At 33.3% G+C, this 16,793-nt stretch overlaps 1 protein-coding gene across 1 annotated transcript in view; it reads right to left on the reverse strand.

Annotated features, from left to right (window-relative positions):
* Positions 1-14,558, reverse strand: part of LOC136031710 (double-strand-break repair protein rad21 homolog) — a 69,019-nt gene extending 54,461 nt beyond the window's left edge. The window contains exons 1-2 of the mRNA XM_065711411.1: positions 14,290-14,558; positions 2,988-3,217 (exon numbers count right to left, since the gene is read on the reverse strand). Coding sequence (XP_065567483.1) covers positions 2,988-3,217; positions 14,290-14,433 — 374 coding nt within the window. The 5' untranslated portion in view covers positions 14,434-14,558. The remainder of the gene's footprint in view (positions 1-2,987; positions 3,218-14,289) is intronic.
* Between the last annotated feature and the right edge of the window lie 2,235 nt (positions 14,559-16,793).

Raw genomic sequence — 16,793 nt, forward strand, 5'->3', positions numbered from 1 at the left:
TTCAGTTAAAAAAACTTATTTTTTTTTATTTAATTTAATTAAAAATGAAAGTTCTAGTCCACTTTTTAAGATTGAAAAGAGATCCGAAGGCAACTAGCCCCCACGCCCTTTTTCCCCAAACCAATCCAATAAAAATTTTGAGATAGCTATTTTGTTAAAAATAGTTCAACAGTAGTGATCCGATGGGGACTAGCCCCCTTCCACCTAACCTTCTTTTCCCCAAATGCGTCTAATCGATTTTTTTTGTATGGTCATTTTGTTAAGAATAGACCAAAGATAATATAACAAGAACTCCAGGTATAAAACAACCCCTCCCCCAGAATCCAAGGGCAAGTGGTGTGAAATGTGTCCCGGGCGCATATACGGTTTTCATGGAAGGGATGTTCGTATAAATTTCGGAGGGGGCTTATTCAATTCTAAATAAGGATTTCTAGTGCCCTTCTCAAATGTTCTCCAATCAAAATTTGGAGATATTTATTTTGTTCAAAATAGTTTAATGGTCAAATAACAAAACTTCAGGGTCGACACATCCCCTCAGAGCCCAGGGCAAGCACTGTAGTGCAAGGGCTGTAAGTTGTGTTATTGTTATAACACAACTGTTATAACAGTTGTGTTATTGTTATAACACAACTGTTATAACAGTTGTGTTATTGTTATAACACAACTGTTATAACAGTTGTGTTATTGTTATAAGGGCTGTATAGTTGCTTATTGTTAAAGTTGTGCAAGTTGCTTATTGTTACTTTGGCACTTTGTTTACTTTGATACCTTGTTAACTTTGATCCTTTCTTTACTTTGGTACTTTGATATTGTTTATTTGATACTAGTTTTGATTCTTTGATGGAAGTTTGATGAAGCTGAAAAAAATCTTATTTTGAAATAAGGAGGCTTTTAAAAACTTGAAACTTTTTGCAATCAAAAAACGTACAAAAATTAATCAAAAATCTTGCCGAAAGTTGTTTTCCTCAGTTCTTTCCAAAAGGATTGGGGTTATGTACTTCTAATGAATTGTGTCTTCACCATAAACAAGAGTATGGCTACTGCCTGTTTCCCTAACCATAAAAGTATCATTCTCTTACTTAAATAGCCAATTCTCTTACATAAAATGATCATTCTCTTACTTAAGTGGCTACAAAGTTCTACAAAATTAGTTTTTTTTTTTATTATAATAATTGGGAGAACAGAATTCAAACACAAGCGAAAACTGGAGCAAGGATTGGTTGTGAGACCGCGGTTGTTTTAAGGGAGTAGGAGTTATGTACTTCTACTGAGCGGTGTCTTTACTACAAACAAAAGTATGGCTACTGCCCGTTCCTCTAACGGTAAAAGTATATGGCCTACTGCTTATTTGGCGCTTTATTAAAGTAATTATATTACAAATATTTCCTTTTGTTCTTATTACAACATTGAAAATAAAATGCAAATTCCTGTGAAACCAGAGAAGGATTTACCAATAGGCCCACTAGGCCCTGCGGCTTACATTATTCCCAAAGTTTTGTAGATTTTCCCGAAAATTTTGCAAAAACAGAGCGGCTAAAACGCTTGGGCCTAGAGGCGTCAAAGCTTTAAATACGGCCTAGGTGAAACAAAATCTTGAGCTGCTCAGCTTTCAGCAATTAATATTATTATATATCCAATATTCAGTTTGATTTATTAGTTCTTACCAAAACTTATTCCAAAGAATATTTTGAAATAGGGAATTTTGAAAAACTTGAAACTTTGGCAATCAAAAACGAACAGAAATTAATTACCGAAAACGACGGTTTCTAAGAAAAGTAAAGGTCATATTCAACTTAAGTTCAGAAGAAATAAAAACCTGCAATAACTAAAACTCGAAACAACCAGAAATTAAAATTGAAGAATAAATGAAACCCAAAACGAACAGAAATTAAATAAACAATCATAAAAAAAAAACGTATGCAAGCATAAAATAAATGCATAAATAAATCTCAAAGCGAATAATTTTCTTAAGTTGAATTTGCAAATCAAGCTTACGATAGTTGCACTCCCACCTCGTTTGACTCTCAACACCTAAACTTTCAATTTCCAATCAAATGAGCCATATCTGAAGTTTATTCCAGCATCCCTTCCATAAGAACCATATACACCCCCAGGGCATAGCTTACAAAGCCTACCCCAGGCCCTGGGGGGTTTTGTCGACCCCAGAGATTACGTTATATGATTTTTGAACTATTAAAAAAATGTCTATCTCAAAGTTGCTTTTGGATGGGTTTGAGGAAAAAAGAGCAAAGAGGGGGGGATTAGTTGCCCTTAGATCTCTTTTGACTCCTAAAAAGTGAACTAGAACTGTCAATTTCCAATCAAATGAACCATCTCTGAGATATATGAAAGCATTCCTTCCATAAGAACCGTATGTACCCCCAGGTCATAACTTACAATGTCTGTCCAGGGACCCTGAGGGGTTGTGTTGATACCAGAGTTTTTGTCATATGATCTTTGAACTATTTTTAACAAGATGGCTATCCCAAATTTTGTATTGGATGCATTTGGGAAAAAGGGCAGGGGGGCTAGTTGCCCTCTGGTCACTTTTGACTCTTAAAGAGGGGCATTAGAATTTCCGATTTCCAATCGAATGAACTCCATCTGAAGTTTAAGCGGCGACAACTTCCATATGAAGTGCCTCTGGGAGAAATATAATAAATAATAAAACATTTGAGCCATATGGCCTTTACATTAGGCAATGCTAAAGCGTTGCCTTTGATTGTAGCCTAATGGTATTCGAAACATCAAATGAATATTCAGAGAAACCTGTTAGAAGCCAAGGAGTCTATTGTAGATTCCAGGTGCTGTTTTTCAAGAAGGAGAAGTTCTGAAAAAAAATCTATAAAAATAGTGGCTAAACAGAAAAAGATAGGAAACAGGCTAAATAGTCTAGACCAAAATTTGCTGAAATAGAAGAAGAAGAAGGGATAGTATTGAAAAATCTTGGAATAGCAAGTAGAAAAGTAGTATTGAAAGATACATACTTGAAGTCTGTAACAGCTGTGTCAAAGTCTTGGAAAACATCTGGCAGTGTAATAGCATTAATAGCTGCTTCTCTGTTTTCCTCTGGTAGGTCCACCATTCCAGGCCTAAAGGCCATCTTGATTTTAACAAAGGCTTCATTGCAGTCTGCCAAAAGGTATTTGGCTTTCCTTGAATAAATTCTAACAACACCCAAAAGCAGATGTCCTGATGTTCTCAGTGCTATTTTTACCTGAAAAATAAATTCAGCATAAAACACAATTTGAAGCAAGTTACATCATAAAGAACAAATTTTGAAAATAAATTCCTTTTGGACAAAACATGGAATCATATTGCAAGCAGTTGCAAGGTCTCACAGCTAGTTTTGATTTGGTGAATAAACATACTAGTTCCTGCTTAAAATTTGTCTTCTCATGGAAATTACACACTCAACTCCTTGCTCTATGTTCTGTGCACAAGCCTTTTAAAATACATAACAAATGCTTTGGCACCGTCATTAACGTGGTTTCCAATGTTATAAAATGTTAGAATTATTCTTTTTATTTTCGCTGATCATTCTATTTACAAACAAAATGGATTTTATGTGAAGGCACATTACAGTCCAATTTTAGATACACAATGTCATTCCAGGCTGAACACTTCCCCTCAAAACTGTTTTCTTCACGAATGTGTCAGCCTGCAAAGGATTAGCGAATGCTTTGGTAATGTTTTTTCAAGTCCTTAAGGTGGTTTTCATTATTATAAGAAACGGGATCCTTGAATTGTTAGTTTTAATATTGTCAGTCATTCTATTTATAAATGAACAGATTTGATATTATGTTTAATTTCAGAAGCACAAAGTCATTCAAGGCAGAGTACTTTGCTTTCAAAACCGTTTTCTTCACTAATGCTTAAGCCTTCAAGAGCAATAAAAGCTTCTTAGCTCAGATGTCTCTGGAACAAGCTCCTTGCTTTGTAAATATTTAAAACTACTCTTTTGCAGCCTTTACCTAGACTTACAGCTTTACACTCCCAGATTTTGCTAGACTTTTTTGACAAAGAGGGGCACACTCTGTCAAAAAATGACCAGATTGAATTTTCTGCTGCTGGTAAAAGTAGATTGCTTTAATTTCAATATCTTCTTCTAGAATAATAGCTGAGTATACTGTGCCATCTAGTTGGTTTTGAAAAGGGTCCAATTTATTGTCTTGATGATGAATCAATCTCATCATTGGGGGGAACAAGAATGTATTTTCCAGCATTAATTTCAATAAGGGCAGCACTATGGTCAGTCTGAAGATCTAGGTCAGGAGAAATTTAAAATTCAGACTAAGGCAATGTTGGACCGCTCTACAGACCAATTGTTGATGTAGTATTATTCCTAAGTTGACTGAGCTCCCACACATCTGATAAAAATTTCCAATCTTGGGACCCACCTTCTCGCTGTCTTAGAGAAGAGGTAGTAAATGTTATTCTTCACAACTAGATGAGCCCACCAACATGCAAGGCCTATCTTAACTCCTTATTTTTGCGTGTTATATATGGCAAGCCAATAAGTCATGGAACTGCTAAGGTAATTTTCAATACAATTGATTCCCATATAAAAGAAAAGGCTTTAGAGTGGAAGAACTGTGGTGGTTTATACAGATAGTGCAGGGGCTATGTGAGGGGAAAATAGCAGTGTGGTTACAAAATACAATACAAAATGGAAATACAATGCACTTATTCCCTCTCAAAAGGCTCCATGGCCAGGGATACTGACACAATTACATGCATTACAGTAAACACAAGTACTGACACAATTAGTGGGTAGTAAAGTTACAATTTACTTGGAAGAAATAACCGAATATATTAACCATCAACCAGACAATGAATTCATTCTCAAGTTCACTTATTTGGCTGATATGTTTTTCTAAATTAAACAAACTCAATTTGTAATTGGAAGATGCGAATGGATATGACATTTCTGCAGTTCACAATAAAACTTGAGCATTCATGAAAAAAGCTTATGCTATGGAAAAGCTGCATTGATAATTACAAGTATGACCTTTTTAAAGAAACTTAAACTTAAAGAAACTTAAAGAAAATAGCAGTGTGGTTACAAAATACAATACAAAATGGAAATACAGTGCACTTATTCCCCCTCAAAAGGCTCCATGGCCAGGGATACTGACACAATTACATGCATTACAGTAAACACAAGTACTGACACAATTAGTGGGTAGTAAAGTTACAATTTACTTGGAAGAAATAACCGAATATATTCACCATCAACCAGACAATGAATTCATTCTCAAGTTCACTTATTTGGCTGATATGTTTTTCTAAATTAAACAAACTCAATTTGTAATTGGAAGATGCGAATGGATATGACATTTCTGCAGTTCACAATAAAACTTGAGCATTCATGAAAAAAGCTTATGCTATGGAAAAGCTGCATTGATAATTACAAGTATGACCTTTTTAAAGAAACTTAAACTTAAAGAAACTTAAAGAAAATAGCAGTGTGGTTACAAAATACAATACAAAATGGAAATACAGTGCACTTATTCCCCCTCAAAAGGCTCCATGGCCAGGGATACTGACACAATTACATGCATTACAGTAAACACAAGTACTGACACAATTAGTGGATAATAAAGTTACAATTTACTTGGAAGAAATAACCGAATATATTCACCATCTACCAGACAATGAATTCATTCCACTTATTTGGCTAATATTTTTTTTCTAAATTAAACAAACTAAATTTGTAATAGCAACATTCGAATGGATATGACATTTTTGCAGTTCACAATAAAACTTGAGCATTCATGAAAAAAGCTTATGCTATGGAAAAGCTGCATTGATAATTACAAGTATGACTGTTTTGAAGCACTTGAAACTTCATTATTAAAAACCAAGTGTAGCCTAAGATGAAAATACTGTCTGAAATTTCCAGTCATTTATAATTGTTAAAAAAACAATTTTTACAACTACTTCGGGGAAGAGGTAAAGTTTGATTCAGCAATGTTGGATTCCAAAAGTTGATTTTGAATTAAACAAAATTTATGCAATAATTTTATTGAATAAAATAAAATACAATTCTCAGGTCACCTTATGCAACTTAAGAATTATATTTATTCTTATATTATAATTATAAATTAAAATTACATTATAATTATGAATTATACTTATAAATCATAATGTCCAGCCATTTATCAAGTTAAAAATTAATTTTCGCGATTACTTTGGGGAAGAGATGAAAAATTTTTATTCAGTAATGTTGGATTCCAAAAATTGACTTTCAATTAAACAAAATTTATGCAATAATTTTATTGAATAAAATCAAATACAATTCTCAGGTCACATTATGGAAGTTAAGAATTATATTTATTCTTATATTATAATTATAATTTATAATTCTTCCATTATAAATAAATTATAATTTCCAGCCAATTATTTTTGTTAAAAAATAATGTTTACAACTACTTTGGGGAAGAGATGAAAAAGTTTGATTTAGCAATGCTGGATTCCAAAAAGTGAGTTTGAATTAAACAAAATTTATGAAGTAATTGTATTGAATAAAATCAAATACAATTCTCAGGTCACTTTATGCAACTTAAGAATTATATTTACTCTTATATTATAATTAAATAAAAAAAAACAAGTTTTTTTAACTGAAAGTAAGGAGCGACATTAAAACTTAAAACGAACAGAAATTACTCCGTATATGACAGGGGCTGTTCCCTCTTCAACGCCCCGCTCTTTACGCTAAAGTTGGACTATTATTTTCAACTCTACTTTTTAAAACAGTAAAAAAAAACTTTAGCGAAAAAGCGGGGCGTTGAGGAGGTGTAGTTATCTAAGCAATAAAAAATTATTTAGAGTTATGTTTCTTATTTAACAGTCTTTCACTCATACTAGTTGCACTTGTAAGAAAAAAATTTTTCACTTCAATTCAAACAAACAAGTTCAACTGTTCACCACTATGGAATCCAAGCATTACCAATATTAATGCTCACAGCCCACACAATATTCACTTGCAACCCATAGTTTGGGAACCAATGCTGTAGCGAGTGGGGAGAGTGAGGGTTAGAACTATGAAACTGTTCAAGGTGAGAATAAATTCTTCTATGGTTCTCACCAGCAATGTTTGATTCCAAACATTGATTTTCAATTAAACAAAATTTATGCAATAATTTTATTGAATAAAATCAGATACAATTCTCAGTTCATCTTATGCAGCTTAAGAATTATAGTTAGAACTCATATTTTAATTTTTATGTCAAAAGCCTGAAAACTGGGATAATATTTATCTTAAACAATAATAAACTTTAGCACTAAAAAAACATTTTTTCTTTTACTTCCCACAAAGAAGTTCTTTCAAAGAGAAGTAAAGAATAAATGAAACCCAAAACAAACATAAATTAAAATGAATGCTCATGTCAAATTATAAATACCAGTACTCATATATTTTAAACATCTTTTGAAATTTGTAATATTGAAAAATAAAAAATAAAATTGCTGTTAAATAAAACCTTGAACTTCTGAGATTTCCAAGAATTATCCCAATTATTGTAAACATTCAGTCTATTTTCAAAAGTTTTTTCGAGTCATCTTAATTATCATAATGATTATTTATTTTAATTTTTGTTGTTCTGAGTTTCATTTATTGTTCAATATTAATTTCAGGTTTTGTTTTTTAAGTACCAAGGTCATTAAAAAAAATATGATTCCTTAAACTGGTTAAGTGGAAAAGTACAAAGTCATTAAAATATTATTAACTCAAAATACTTTCGAAATTTCAAAATATTACTTTCATGGCTTATTCTTTACATATTCCCACTGGCCTATATTTTTTCAATAGCTCAATTGAACTCATCAGTTATCATTCTATTTATTATCGTATTGCTTGATGGTCAAATGCAAATAAATTTGGTATTACAACTAGAGAGTTTTCACTATTATTGCATATTGCAAAACAAAAAAGTTTTCATTTTAATGAAGTTTTGAATATTGAACTTTTAATATTGAAGTTTACTTTCTTTGAACAACTTTTTTATGGGAAGTTTTTTTTCTAATTAATACAATAGAAAACAACAAGAAAAGTTTCTACTTGTTTCTTTTTATGATTCAAGTCTTAAAACAATGGGGAGATTTTATACAAAAAAAAATCTTAGTAACTACATAACAACCAATAGAAAATCCTGGTTTTCAGGTATGAATAGACTCAAGATAAAGCCAGGTGAAAAGTTTAAATATTAATGACCTTGGTATTTTAAGTTTTAATTATTATAGACTGTTACTTCAGACCACCTGAAGTTTTAATAAGGTTTACTTTCTCTGAAATATTTTTTATGGGAGCTTTTCTTAATCAATACAGTAGAAAAGCATGCCCCAAAATACAAGATGAATGGCTACAAACAAAATGTAAAAACATAGAGTAGATCATAAAACATAGAGTTGTAAAAACAAGTAGATCTGTATTTTAGGAATGAAGAGAATGGTTTCCAAGGTTTTTGTGATTCTAAGTTTGTAGTAGTTCGTTTGTGTACTGAAAACTGGGCCCTTTTCCAGTTAATTGGACATCTACTTTATATGTTCTGAACCAATTTATTAATAGCTGAATTACAATAAAGAAATTTTCCTTTCAGACAAAAATAATTGGAAATGGAAAAGCTTGAAGATCTCATTTTTTTGTGCCATGGGTCTCCAGAACCTTTTGTACTTTAGGGCTCCCTTGACCCAGGTACTACTACCCCCTGGGGATAGGTGGGTCATTTTTACTTGATATCTTAACTATTCCTAGTGAAATAGCAATCTAACAATGTTGGTCTGATGCAGCAAAACTCACAGTGGTGCCCAAGGGAAAATTTTCTACAACCATCTTTTCTACTGAAAGTAATGAGGGGGACAATATTTGGGAGACTTTTTAATACTTACTTAGGTAAGCCTAGTGTATTGTCATTGATCATTTTTGATCTAATAATCTTGAATTTCCCCAACTCTGTCACCAAGGCCTTGGTTTGGGACTAAATCTGATGGGTAAATATTTAGATGATGAAGAGTTGACCTACAATTTATTACAGAACAGAAAACAACAAGTACAAATCTATAGGGATAACGCTACCTCCATTTTAAATGTCAGCAATGTTCAAAGTAGAATCCCTCAGCAAACAGTCTAAAGAGTCTGGCCTTTGTCAAATTGTAGTTGTTCAATATTGAGAAACATAAAACATTACACTTAGGTAAAAGAACAAGATGCAGCAGCACTACATAATATCTTGCCTATTGCTTCACTAAATTTAATTTCTATCAATCTTATAAAACCATATGACCTTGTTAACCACAAGAGAAACTTGTTACTAAGCTCAATATTAAATCTTTCCTGGTAAAATTGGTTGGCTTCTTCTTATCAAATAGATCACAAGTAGTCAAATATTTATTCTAATATCTTGTTGAAATATTGAGTCATTGTTCTAATCCTATCCCTGTCCACAATGTAGTACCCTGAGATACTTGCCTAGGTCCCCTCCTGTTTTCAGTTATGGTTAACAGCCTTGACGAAGAATTTCCTGACAGATGAAAATTTACTCAGTCGTGACTGACCAGTTGCTGAAAACTACAACAGAAATTTAATGAGCAATCCTATCAAAATCCTCAATGACATTGTGCATGGTCCTGTTGACTTAAGACATGAGAGTATATTGTTCTAAATCCATGATAATACCAATTTGTTCTCCAAAAACCCTACCCAGTTCTCTTGATTTTATTCCTCCTGAAATATTTGTATCCTCCTTTAAATTACTTGGCATCACAGCCACTTCTAATTTTAACTACCTTCTTAAGCTCATAAGCAAATTTGGTACCCTTTCCATTCTTCAAGGATTTATACTTCCTTTCTCTGCCATCATCTTGATAGTGTGGCACCATGGCATCTGCCAAGAAGATAAAGATAAAATCAGAGAAAATAAAATTAGATAAAATTCAATCCATCCAAAAAGGGTCCTGCAAATACTTCTCAAATACTTCTCAAAGAAGGTATTTCTTTTGAGAAGGTATTCATGGAACTTCTCAAAGAATTTCCATGCTTCTTCTTTAGAAAAAAGCCTAGGTTAGAAATGCTTGAGTACAAAAAAGTTATAATGTGCCTCTGTTTGTCAAAAAATCCAATGAAAACCCCTTACACAGAAAATTTTTTGCAAAAGACACTCCCCACCCACCCAGATTCTGACTGTCTTGCACTCCTTCTTAGCCCATTCATACATTGACCATGTTTACTACTTTACCCCCAGATATGGCAAAACTTTTGTCCCTTATTTTACAGAACAAATGAACCAAAATCTTAATAGTTTCTCTCTTTGTATCAGAAGCAATGCTATAGCATTGCCTATAATAAAGGCCATATGACTCCAATGTTTTATTTTTTCCCCAGAGGCACTTCATATGGAAGGGGTGGTTGTATAAACTTCAGAGGGGGCTCAGTTGATTGAAAATTTGGGGTTCTAGTGCCCCTTTTAAGAGTCAAAAGTGATCTGAGTACAACTAACCCCAATGTCCTTTTCCCCCAATTTATCTAATAAAAATTTTGAGATAGCCATTTTATTAAAAAGTTCAAGGACCAAATAAAAAAAAAAACTCCAGGGTCAACACAACCCCCCAGGGCCCCAAGGGCAAGTGTTGTAAGTTATTCCCTGGGGGCATACGTGGCTTTTATGGAAGGGATGATTGTATAAACTTTAGCAGGGGCTAATTCAATTGGGAATTGGAAGTACTAGTGTCTTTTACAAGAGTCTAAAGTTATTGGAGGCCAACTAGCCTTCCCCCAAGGCCTGTTTTTACTCAAATGCATCAGCTCAAAAATCTGAAATAGCCATTTCGTTTAAAGATGAAATAACAAAGCCCTGGGATCACCATAGTCCCCCAGAGTCAAGGGGCAAGTGTTGAAAATTATGCCTTCAGGGCAAGTAAGGTTTTTATGTAAAGGGTGGTTGTAAAAACTTTGAAGGGACTCATTTGACTGAAAATTGAAAGCTATAGTTCCTTTTTAAGAGTCAAAAGTCATTGGGAGGGGGGCATCCCCCACACACCTTCTTTTCTCCAAATACATCCAATCAATATTTTGAGATAGTCATTTTGTTCAAAATAGTCTGAAGATCAGATAACAGAAACTTCAGTGTCAACATAACCCCCCAGAGTCAGGGAGAAGAGTTGTAACTTATACCCAAAGGGCATACATGGTTTTTAAGGAAGGAAAAAGTGGTAGTATTAACTTTGGAGGGGACTCAAATGACTGGAAATTGAGCATCCTAGTTCCATTTTTAAGAGCCAAAAGTGATTGGATGGCAACTAGCCTCCCCCCTCCCACTAATCCTGTTTTCCCCAAATGCATCCAATCAAACTGAGAAGGTTTCAGCAATTAATATTATTATATATCTACTATTCAGTTAAATTTTATTGGTCCTTTCCAAGACAGTGCAAGAAAAACACAGTTTCACTACAAACAAGAGTTTGGTTACAAACAAGAATTAGGACAAAATTCAAACTTTAGTAAAAAGAGCAAGGTGTTGAGGGGGAGCAGCCCCCATCATATATGCAATAATTTCTGTTTATTTTAAGTTTCAATACTGCTGCTTACTTCAGTTGAAAAAAACTTGTTTTTTATTTAATTTCTGATTGCTTTTCAAAGTAATGCCAGGAAATCTGGCTCCACCTCCATGGAAAATCCCTCCTCCCCACAGACATATTCTCTAGACAATTCAATCCTGGTGAAAATTTATCATCAAACAGAAAGCAAGACACAAGAAGAATTTTGTATAGGAATTTTGGCAAATTCTCCCTGAAAAATACTCCTAGCAGAAAGTTCCTCCCCCAAACCAAAAAATGAATGTGTACTTCCCAATAATAAATACTATATGTAAACAATGGGCAAATTTTATAACTTAAAAAATTTTTCCCAGGGCCTGTGATGGGGCATCATATTTCCAAAGGCAATGTTATTCAGCCTTTCAACTATGCAGAACAAAATGGCTATCTCAAAATTTTGATCAGATGATTCTGGGAAAACAGGGCATGGGAGCACCCTCCCATGCTCTATTTTAGTTCCATGTCCTAGTTTCCCTCCAATCTTTTTGGTCAGTTAAAAAGGGCACAAGAACTTTTTTATTTCTGTTCAAAAAAGCTCTATTCAGATATTCCGGGACCACTGGGTCAATACAATCCCCCCTGGGAGAAAAAACCAAACAAAGACAAACAAGCATCTATAACCTTTCTTCTGGCAAAAAGTACAAAATTCCATACTTTTGTAGATAGGAGCCAGAAACCTCTACAGTAGGGTTCTTTAATGTGCTGAATCTGACAGTGTTGTTTCATTAAGATTCTGTAACTTTTAGGGGAGATGTGCTCTTAATACTGAAGTTGTTTAGTACTTTTAAAAAAAGCTGTTTATTGTTCTAATGAAACAAACCTTGTGTTTTGACAAAATTCCAACTTTTTTATAAAGAGCAAGGTGTTGAGGGGGAGCAACCCCCCCCCCTGTTATATGTAATAATTTCTGTTCAGTTTAAGTTTTAATATTGTCAGAAATGCACTCTTTTTTTTACCTCAAGGGGGATGTGGAAGAGTGAAAATCACTTTTTTGGGGTCAGTTTTCATTAACTTTAAATATCAGTAGTTGGCAACTTCATCAGAATTACAATTAACCCAAGAAATGGGGTAGTCAATTTGCACTTTTTGTTTCAAGTGCATTCTTTTTTTGTGCCTCAGAGATGTTGTGCAAGTAGCAGCAGCCATGTGTATGCAAAATTAACGACTTCCATTCTTTCTGGATGTTGGCAGTTGGCAACACTGCTGTGACAGGAGGGGGGTTGGCATGAAAAACCATTGTTTAAAAAAAATAAAACACACACACAAAATGACAACTAGACACATGAATGGGATGCTCCTGCTCATCTTACACCAGCCTAGTGGCTAAAGGTTTACCTTGACCACTGAATGGCATGATTAAAAGCAATTTTTTCCTTTAGATGAGCTGTCCAACTGCAATTTTACATATTTTCATAACTCAACAAGGCTTCTTCCTAAGATGGGCTACCATGGGAAGTCTACCATGTAAAATTCTACATAATACACAGGCCTAGCCTAACTTCTAGGCTAAGCCTAGTCTAAAAAATAAGCCTAACTGATATATTCAAAAATTTTAGGACTAGAGAAAGCAATTTCTTTCTGCATAGTACAGATATTTTAAAAATAGGTCAAAAATGCTATCAAATTCTGAAAACAACTCTAGAAATTCTTAAAATACTTACTTAGGCCTATATTATTCCTAATAGCCTAGCACTTCTTTACTTTACCCTTAAGTGTGCAAACATACAGGCTAGCTCAAATTATATTTTACATAAGCCTAAGCATTTTTCTGCTTCTTGATTGTTTCTTTTCTTGTTTCAGTTTCATTTTTTTTGTTTCTTTATTGTTTCAGTTTCATTTTTCTGTTTCTTTATTTAAACAGATTTAACAGTAAAAAAGAAATAGAAAAATGCCTGAAATGTATATATCAGGAATTTAGGCTATACATTTGCACAATGAGGGGGGGGGAGTCAATGACAGTGCTTTTGAGAATGATTTAGGTAACTGTAAGTATTTTATTGAGGCCTAAGTACAAAGTTGTTTTCAAAACATTAGTCTTTTTTTCTCAAAGCCCTAAATGTACGTCATTACCAAACCCAAAAACCAGTCCAAATCAGCTAGACTAGGGCCTAACCATTTTGAGAAATCCATAAGTCACTATATTGATATTTCCTTGAAAATATTGAAGGTAGTCTAGTAAGCAAAGCCTAGTGGTTATGGGGTAATTGTATCATCTACCTTAAGCCTATTCCTTAGGAATTACTCATGAAATGACCAACATAAAATCTGTGGCCATAGGCTTGTACAAATATTTAAACAGGCTATGTAGGCTAATATAATCTGTAAATTGTTTGTTGTTCACATTATTGACTTAAAAATAAAATAAACATATCATCTGATGCTTTTTTAAGCTCATTACAAATATAATAGTTGCTTTTGTTGCAAATTCAAATTTGAGCCCTTTTAAAGTTCTTGAAAATGACCAAAATATTTCTAGTTTTTGGGTAGGCTATAAGAAAGGCTTAACACATTGGTTTCAAACTGAAAACAAACAACCTGACCTAACCTTTGAAACAAACAAAATTTGGGATAGAAGCAATTATTATATTAGTAAAGAGCTTAAAAATGTATGAAGTGGTATGTTCACTTTATTTGTAAGTTGATAATATAAACAAATAAAACTATTCCATATACTGCAATAAAAATAGATGTTTATACCTTGTGTTCCAAAATCCCTTCAACAGATTTTCCAATATCAGTTTCAAAAACATGTGCTTTAGTAAGTTTCCTATCCCAATGGGCTGCCAACCAGATTCTAGCCAAAGGGCCTTTCTTTGCAAGAACAAAATGTGCATAGAACATTGCTTAACAAGTTTTTATTTCACACTTTCACCATCAGGATTAACAAATTTTCTTCACTTCAGATCAAAATCCCCGCCAAAAAATTTGTTTACAAGATTTTGAGCGCCATGTATGTGCTGTTGTGTAGTAATATTTCCATAATACGCAATTATAGACAACTTATGGGTCATCCATAATATAGACAAGGGCCAGGGCCAGCATGCGATCACTTGTTGTAGAAATGTCGTACATTACCTTAAATATGGAGCAGTTCATATAATTGACCTACAAATAATTGGAACATACCACTCAGTGCCTTTTTTGTTCTCTTTCTGAATATAACAATCGCTTTTCTCGCAAATTTAATTTGAAGCTGTATTTGGACCCTTGAAAATGATAATTTAACTTTATGATGTTTATAATACTTATTGTTTGGCTATCTACTTTTTTATTCTTTTGACATGCCTTATTCTAGGTCTTCGTATGTTTCTCGGTTGAATCTGGTCAACAAGACATGCATCGATTATTTTTTGTTTCTTGCATGCCTTGTCCTATAAGATAACTTTGAAGACCACACTGCCTTTCCATGACGAAATTTTTCTTGTCCTATAAAATAAAAATTAAAATACAACTTTTCTTATTTACTCTTTCATAGCTTCATTCCACTAGTTCTGTTCTTAGCGATTCATAGTCTAATCCCAGATTTTCAATGAATTTCACCATTCTGATTGAAATCTGTACCTCAAAATTTTGACACATTGCCCTAATGAGTCCCAGGTTTTGGAAGAATTTCAATGAAATAATTCTTTGATGCGTTAAAGCTGCTAAATATCAATGCATGGAAAGATTTTTAGCCAGAAAAACTTTGCCGTGCTTTTAAAATGCAATATAGTTTCCCCTTAAAATATATCAATTTGAATGAAAATTACACTATCTAATTTTTACATACTATTAAACTTAAAATTAAGATTTTGTTTCAATCATCGGTGATCAAATCAGACCAGTGACCTTACTTTTTGGGGATAGCCTCTTTCGAACTGACATTGCAAGTTTTAGCATTTCTTTATGAGAGAAAAATCGAATAGAAACTAAAGCCGCAGAACTATTTTTATCCCATGGCGTCCATTGTGTCTCAATAGGGCAATGTGCAAAAGATTTGGGATACAGATCTTAATCAGAATGGTGAAATATAGACAAATATGCTTCCAGGAAAAAACGAAGTTCTGAATGGAATTTGTCATTGTTAATAAAAGGAAAGTTATATAACTTGACTAATGTTTTCAAATTAAGCTAGATAAAGAAATTTTTGGATGGACCTTTTGGATGGGTCTGACCATCATATTCAAAACAAACAGAAACTGATTTTAAAAGGTTTTATTTTAAATTAAATTATGAATTAAATAGCTTTGATAAAAGTCAACACAAAAGGGAATAAGCCTTTTTTATTAACCGGACTACTGCTTTTATAAATACTTGCTCTTTGTGCTAAAGTATGGTCAAAACGTTTTTTCTTCCATTCTATCGTAATTTCTGTTAACTGCTAGTTCAATGTAGCGTAAAAAACGCTACGCTGCTTATACGTGATAATACCAATTCATTTGGAATTTTGATGTCACTCTTTAATTTTTAAATTTGGCTCAATCATTTTATTAATTTCACTAAAAGAACGGAGAAGTTGTATTGTTCAAAAAGTCCACATACCACTAGTAAAAATTCAAAAATTAACGGTTATGTTTTTTGCAGTTGGAGGTGCTAAAAAAAATGAACACTTTCTGTCTATGAATAAAATTTAAATTGCCTAGCAACCACATAATACTTTGATTAAAATCCCTCAGTCACAAGCAGGGCTCTAATCTAGCTTAAGTAAAGAGTCATGTGCTTTCAACTTTTTTATGTTATTCTATATTAATTTTCTCTTCGACCAATTTTTGTCGAAGTAAGTGCTTATTTCGTAAGAAATTGAAAGCTCTAGCACCCTTATTAAGAACCAAAAGGAATTGGAGGGCAACCAGTCCCCCCTTGTCTTGTTTAGGTCTTCCCTTGTAACCTCCCATAAATAAGATAAATTCTCAAAAGTTAAATATAGGTTTTATGTTTCCGTGATTGTGGAATCAGGGAAAAATGGATTAGACATTTTAAGATGAAAGTGAGGAGGATCTAGAGGGAGCCAAGAAGTGAACCAAAAAATTCTGTATGCCTAATCGGTTTGAATCTCAAAAAAATAAGTTCATGAGTCAAGAAAAATCTAACGTAGATAAAGAACAGCTCTGGGCCACGTCCTTCCTCAAAAAGAATTAGGGTCCAAAAAGGAGTAAAAAAAAATATTTCCCTGATTGGCTCGCACCTTATATCACTAAGTCTATAGGATATTGGGACCCCAA

The sequence above is a fragment of the Artemia franciscana genome, chromosome 10, assembly GCF_032884065.1.
Source record: "Artemia franciscana chromosome 10, ASM3288406v1, whole genome shotgun sequence".
In the NCBI taxonomy this organism is placed as follows: Eukaryota; Metazoa; Arthropoda; class Branchiopoda; order Anostraca; family Artemiidae; genus Artemia; species Artemia franciscana.